Consider the following 6,500-nt stretch of genomic DNA (forward strand, 5'->3'; position numbering starts at 1 on the left):
GTGAAGCTAGGCAGATGGTAAATCCTAGTGAGTGAAGCTAGGTAAAAGTCCTGGTGAGTGAAGCCAGGCAGATGGGAAGTCCTGGTGAGTGAAGCTAGGCAGGCACGTGGAAATCCAAGTGGGTCAAGGTTGACCGGACACCTGGTATTGAGAAGTCCAAGTAGGTCAAAGGTTTGACCAGATACTTGGCACAAGGAGAAAAGTCCAAGTGAGTTAAAGGGATTGACCAGACACTTGGTGAGGAAGTCCTAGTAGGTCAAAGGTGACCGGATTCTAGGCATAATGTCCCAACAGATCATGGTTGACCAGATGTTGGGTTTTAGGGGCTTGGGACTTGATTAGGGCAATTCAAGCTGATTTAATCGATCAACTGATCGATTGGCTCATACCCAGTTAATCGATTGGGTGTGTCCTGCGATAAGCTCTCCTCCCAATCGATCAGTGGATCGATTGGGAAGCTGTGTTTGTCACACAGAAGCCCTCCCAATCGATCGCCCGATCGATTGGGAGCCTCCAATCGATCGGGCGATCGATTGGGAGGTTGGAAATCGCAGGAGAGCTTTGAATCGATCGAGCAATCGATTCCAGCTCTTTCCAGAGAGCACAGAGGCACTCTGGATCGATCGACCGATCAATCCAAAGCCTCCCCAATCTATTGGGAGCAATCCAATCGATTGGGATCCGACTGTTGGCGCTGGATAAAGCCGTTGCGAGCATTCTTCTACACACGGCTCACACAGACCTTCACGCGATTCATCTCTGATCCTCACAGCAACTTCTCTGAGCTGTCATCGCCAGTTCTTGAAGGTTCTTGGAGGCAAGTGCTTGTGCACGTCCAAGTCAAGAGGTGATCTACGACAAGAAGAAGAAGCTAGGGTTAGGGGTTCAAGTGTAAATCTTGTAAGATTTCTATTGTATTTGCTTCACTTTCTTTCTTCTTGTACTGAGAGTGTTGTAGGGCTTCTCCACCTTTAGTAGTTATCGTAAAGGAGTGTTTCCATAGTGGAGAGTGTGTGTCGTGTGTGGATCCTTGGATTAGTCACCTCTTTTTGAGGTGGATACCAAGTAAATCCTTCATGTTAGCGTTATATTTATGTTTCTGGTGTTTTCCGCTGCATATCATCACCAAGAAACAAGCGACGACAAGACAACAAGCGCATGACGAGCTATTCACCCCCCTAGCACATTTCGACCCTAACATTATTAAGTAATCTAGCAATGCGTTTCTGGGTTATATGACCAAGTCTACAGTGCCAGAGATATGTCAAGTTTGAGTCATGCAATTTCTATTTCTTACTTTCATTATAATAAACCAGTTCATCTAAGTTAAGAATATAAAGACCATTATTCAATGAACCATTCTCATAGAATAGATTGTACGTTCAAATAAAAGAAACATAACTTGTCCGTGAATTGAAATACAAATCCCTTGGCATCCAAACTTGACCATGAAATGATATTCTTTGAGAAACTAGGAATAAAATAATAGTTTTCTAAATTCAAAACAAGTCCACTAGGTAAATTTATTAAATAAGTTCCTACAGTTAATGCAGTAACTCTCACTCCATTAGCTACTCGTAGGTCCATTTCGCCCTTGGACAACCGTCTGCAGTCACTTAGACCTTGCATGTTCACACAAATGTGAGAATTACTTCCAGAATCTATGACCCATGATGAAGAAAAAGAAAGATTGCACTCTATCATAAAGAAACCTGAAGCATCACATTCTTCTTCATGAAAACATAGTAGTTTTTCTTCCAGTGATCTTTCTTGCCACAATGGAAGCACATGACCTCCTTCTCATTAGATTGGGGGTACCTGCATCCCTTTCTTAAGCTCCTTTTGAACTTGATATCTAGGATTTTTTACTACATTAGCCTTGAGATTAAACTTCCTGGTACTAGGGCACTTGTTGATCTTTCTAACCATCATTACATGCAGTGAAGGATTTACCTTCATGTTCTTCTCAGTAGTTTTCAGTATTATGATCAGATCAGTCACACTCTTGTCCATGCTGTTCATGTTGAAGTTCAACACAAACTAGGAAAATAATGGAGGTAGTGACAACAAGATTAGGTTAACAGCTAAGTCCTAGTCCAACTTGGAACCTAAGCTCTCGAGTCTCTTTATGTACCAGATTATCTTGAGTACATGAGACTCAACTTGATTTCCTTCCTCCAGTATGGTACGAAATAGTGCTCGAGAGGTTTCATAACTCTCTCACTCTCTTAGAAGAGCTCACGTACATTACAAGAAAAACCCTCATAGACATTGGTGGAACAACAACGGTTTTAAGTAAAAACCGATGTCTTTGAGTATTTTACACCAGTTTTTCCAAAAACCGATGTCTATGAGCGCAGATTTTCGCTCATAGACATCGGTTTTTTTAGCCGATGTCTATGAGCGCCCTTTTTCATTAATAGACATCGATTTTAACCGCGGTTTTTAAAACCCGGTGTCTATGAACCAAAATTCTGGCGGACTTTCTTAGCGCGCTCTCTTTTGGGCTTCTCCTCGCGAAACCCTAATCCTCCACATCCTCCTTTTAGGGATGCGCTCTAGGGGCTTTTGGGGCTACATGTCGCCGCGGATCGGGCTGACGCGGGGCTGGAGCTTCCTCGGCCGATCCCCCATCGAATTGGTACGTAAGGAAGCTCGTCTATGTCTAGAAGCCGGTGTCTTGTTCGAGCTTGCGGTTATGATGGCTTTTCTTTCCTACAGCATGGGAGCAGCATGGGTCAACTCCTCCCATGGGGTATGTTCTCAGTTCTCGTCTTCCTCCCCAATTTTTAACCCTAGTGGACTGTCCGTTGCTGTGTGGATCTGGCGAGGAGAAATCGAGAGATGTGGTTCGTGGATTCATTAGTTTCGCTTCTCGCCACTTGCGGCAGCGACACCGTCAAGCTCTTCGACGTCACGGTGGATGCCGGTGATCCCTGCACCCTCAGCTACACGCCTTCCCCCGGATCTCAAATCAACTCCGTCAAGTGGAACCACACCAGTAAAAACGCTTTCCCGCCTCGTTTTATATCGCACTATCTGTTTGCTTCCTCTTTGCCGTGCATTTCTGTTATGCTTGTGTCGGAGGGTTTTGTTTGCTCGATTTTAGCCTCTCTTTTTTTCCCCCCGATAGTCTGGGATGTGTTACTCTCTGAAGCAAAATTACTAGGAAACTGCGTATCTGCATTTTTTACTTCTCTTGGAAATTTGTTGCTTTGCCTTGGATCTACACTATTCGAATTGTATAAGGGCATGTTTCATCCTTGCCTAGTGCCGTCAGAATTTAATTTTCCCTTGACTCATCATTCAAGTTTATTTTGTATCTTGTATAACTTAGTTAATTTTGTTAATCCAGCGGATGGTGGCTGACTTTTACGGTGGAAAAATCTTACTAAAGTTTAATCTTTGTTCGTGCAGACCTAGTGGTTGCTAGTGCTGGTGACGATAAAAAGATATCACTTTGGAACAAAAATGGCCAAAGTATGGGATCCTTTCCTTCTCACGGCAGTGACCTTGCTGATGACATTGAGGTAGCTCATTGTTTGCTCATTAATTTGTTCTATTGTGATCAATACATCTGGTTTTCTGGAAATTTACAGATGCCCGGATGCCATTCAAATCATTGCCTGCATTTTTTCCCCTCTGTCTCTCTGTCTCTCTGGTTTACATATTGTCTTCAGTTCAACCACTGTTAATGATTATTCTAGAGTGACCTGCGTGTCTCTGGTTTACATCTCTGATTCAATTCAATAATTGTTAGTGAATTGATTTCTACTAGATGATTTCTTTGCAACCACAGTATGTCTTTTCTGTAAGTCTTATGCATGTCTCACCTTGGGTGTTGTTTCCCACAGTTCTAAAATACAACTGATTTACTTGATGTATTCATGAGAAGGAAAAATACAACTAAGTTCTAAAGCAATTGATGCTTCTGTTAAAGTTGCAAAAGAATTACTAAAATTTGATGATGTTCTTGGCAGACTAATAGCATGTGTGAACAATTTGAATACCACTGCTTTATATGTTAATAAATTTGAAGAAATATAACCACGGCTGGCTATACATAGTATAATCTCATCTTTTGCTATTTGATGTTTTCCTTCAAATATGTCCTAAGCATTTATTTATTTCGGCTTTATATTATTTGTTTCATGGTAAATTAATCTTCTTGTCCATCTTCAAACTCTTGACATGTTTGCAGAGTGACTAAAAGTCTTGAAAAGAACACCATATGCACCATCAATCCTAGAGGTAATTTACATCTTCTCATGTTGATTAAGCGAAAACATTCAATTGTTCATATTTTTTGAATTTCTCTATCAGATCCATATTCAATATTGAGCAGAGATGGCTAACAAGAATTAGACGATGATCAGACTTTTTTAGTTCACAAGTTAACTAAAAACAACTATTTTAAGTGAACTTCTTTCTTAAAATGCAGAGCTTGGTTTCCTTGGAAATCATGTTCCTTCTTGAACCATATTCAATTTGGGCATGTTTTCTTTCCTCACTTTCTTGGGAGCAGCTGTCATGGTCTAAGGCCTTCATCAAAAAATGGTTCAGCATCAAAATCAAAGGTCAGGAGAGCCATGTCGACTAGATTGATAGCAAAGGTATGCCTGGTTTCTTCTTCTTGTTCAATTCCAGAAACCCTAGTCGACGAGAATAAAGTGCACTTGTTTGCCTACTTTTCTCCCTAGTCGTCTTCATCTTGTCGCCGAGATGATTCATTTGTCTGTTTGCTGGAGAAAATGATACAACAGATAGAGGAGTCTGATGTAGCTTGTTGGCACTTGTTTGCCTGCTTTTCTCTCATCTTTTTTCTATTCCTAGCTTTCAAAGCATTTGTCTATCTTAGACTTGTTTGTTTGACAGAATCAATATGATTTTCTTCCTTTATAAAGAACCAAGGACAATAAAAATTGTCACAAACAATTTGGTGAGGAGATCATGACCTCTGTGAAAGCATGTGCTCCATACTTCTATATGATTGTGTCCCAGTTCGCGTATGCTGGATCCAGCATCCTCGGCAAGCTTGCATTAGGACAAGGACTAAGTGCACTTGTCTTCGTAGTGTACAGGCACCTTATTGCCATGCTCATCTTGGCTCCTCTTGCTTATGTGCTCGAAAGGTTCAAGGATCATGTCTCATTAGAATTGTTGAGAATAAGATATATGACTACAAATTGAATGTTTTTAAACTCATCTCATGGTTGTAGGAATCGAAGACCCAGCTTCTCATTTGGTGTCATGCTAAAAATATTCATTCTTGCTATGTTGGGTATAACAATTCAGCAAAATGTATACTACGTTGGACTCCATCTCATTTCTCCAACTGTTGCCAGTGCCTTGGGCAATGTCATTCCTGCTTTTACTTTCTTATTGGCAATTGTACTGAGGTTGATTCAGATATTAATTCCAAGTAATTTTACAGTGAATTTAGTTCATTCAAATATCATTCTATATTTGGTCTTTTTTTGCTCAGGATGGAAAAGCTCAACTTGAAGACTGTAAGAGGGAGGGCCAAGCTTGCAGGGGCCATCTTCTGCATCGCTGGCGCCCTCATCTTCACATTTTGGAAAGGTCATTTTGTTGGGGGCCTTTGTTACTTCACCTATGATCCAACTTCATTTCGAAAGTCCTGAGAAAGGCGATGCCTGGCTTAAAGGCTTTGCTCTTATGCTATTCGGCTATTTTGCATGCAGTGTATCGCTTGTTCTTCAGGTATTGCGTCAATGGTGTCCCTTGTGTTGTCACTTCCCTTTTAATTACTGCGTTATGTTAATCATGAGTATTCTCAGGCATCCATCTGTGAGATCTACCCAGCCAAACTCACCATGAATGCCGTGATGTGCTTCTTCGCAGCACTGCAATCTTCTGCACTTTCCCTCATCTTTGAAAGGAATGCCTCGTCATGGAGAATGTTTCCGCTATTTACTCATCTTATTTTGTGCATTGTATTTGTTTGGGTAAGTTAAAGTTGATTAAGAAAATCATTAGATGCAATAATAGAAATTCCTTGATATGTGTGCATAATAACTAGTGCCAAAGGCCAAAAAAGTTTTGCAAAATGTTGGCCATCTTCTTCCACTTCATTCTACCACTTTTTCATCTCCAGCTCCTCATTACTCTACTGTTTGAAGTTGCCAACCTCCTGTTAAATCTGCCTTCTTTGGACAATGATCTGTTACAATGAATCAAAATTTAGTAATTCAAATGTCAAGCTAGGATAAGTTAAGTTGTATCTTTCTGATTCTTAGTTAAAAAGACTGGCAATTGTACATATATTTCCTTTAACCTGATTAATTATTTCTTTTTAGTGATCACCATCTTATGAGTTTGTCACTAAATTAACCAATTTGAATGAACAACTACTATGGAGAACTAACTTTATGCCTTCCTGGAATCTTATCAACTTTGTGCTAATGCTTTTATCTCATTTGTAGAATTATTGCATCTCCCTTACTCTTTGTAAAATTTTATTTGCTCTCTTCCTTCAT

At 40.4% G+C, this 6,500-nt stretch overlaps 1 protein-coding gene across 1 annotated transcript; it reads left to right on the forward strand.

Moving 5' to 3' along the window:
* Positions 1 to 2,844: 2,844 nt before the first annotated feature.
* On the forward strand, positions 2,845 to 6,196 carry LOC122028921. Its single transcript, XM_042587896.1, has 7 exons — positions 2,845 to 3,001; positions 3,418 to 3,530; positions 5,220 to 5,399; positions 5,486 to 5,583; positions 5,640 to 5,724; positions 5,802 to 5,969; positions 6,119 to 6,196. The coding sequence occupies exons 1-7, from the start codon at positions 2,845 to 2,847 to the stop codon at positions 6,194 to 6,196; spliced, it is 879 nt and encodes a 292-aa protein (XP_042443830.1).
* Positions 6,197 to 6,500: the final 304 nt, after the last annotated feature.

The sequence above is a fragment of the Zingiber officinale genome, chromosome 10B, assembly GCF_018446385.1.
Source record: "Zingiber officinale cultivar Zhangliang chromosome 10B, Zo_v1.1, whole genome shotgun sequence".
NCBI classification, from domain to species: Eukaryota; Viridiplantae; Streptophyta; class Magnoliopsida; order Zingiberales; family Zingiberaceae; genus Zingiber; species Zingiber officinale.

Coding starts and splice junctions, on each gene's coding strand:
- LOC122028921 (XM_042587896.1), top strand. CDS start 2,845: ATGTGGTTCGTGGATTCATTAGTTTCGCTTCTCGCCACTTGCGGCAGC. Junction 3,531..5,219: donor ACCTTGCTGATGACATTGAG/GTAGCTCATTGT, acceptor TCATGGTTGTAG/GAATCGAAGACCCAGCTTCT. Junction 5,400..5,485: donor TTATTGGCAATTGTACTGAG/GTTGATTCAGAT, acceptor TTTTTTGCTCAG/GATGGAAAAGCTCAACTTGA.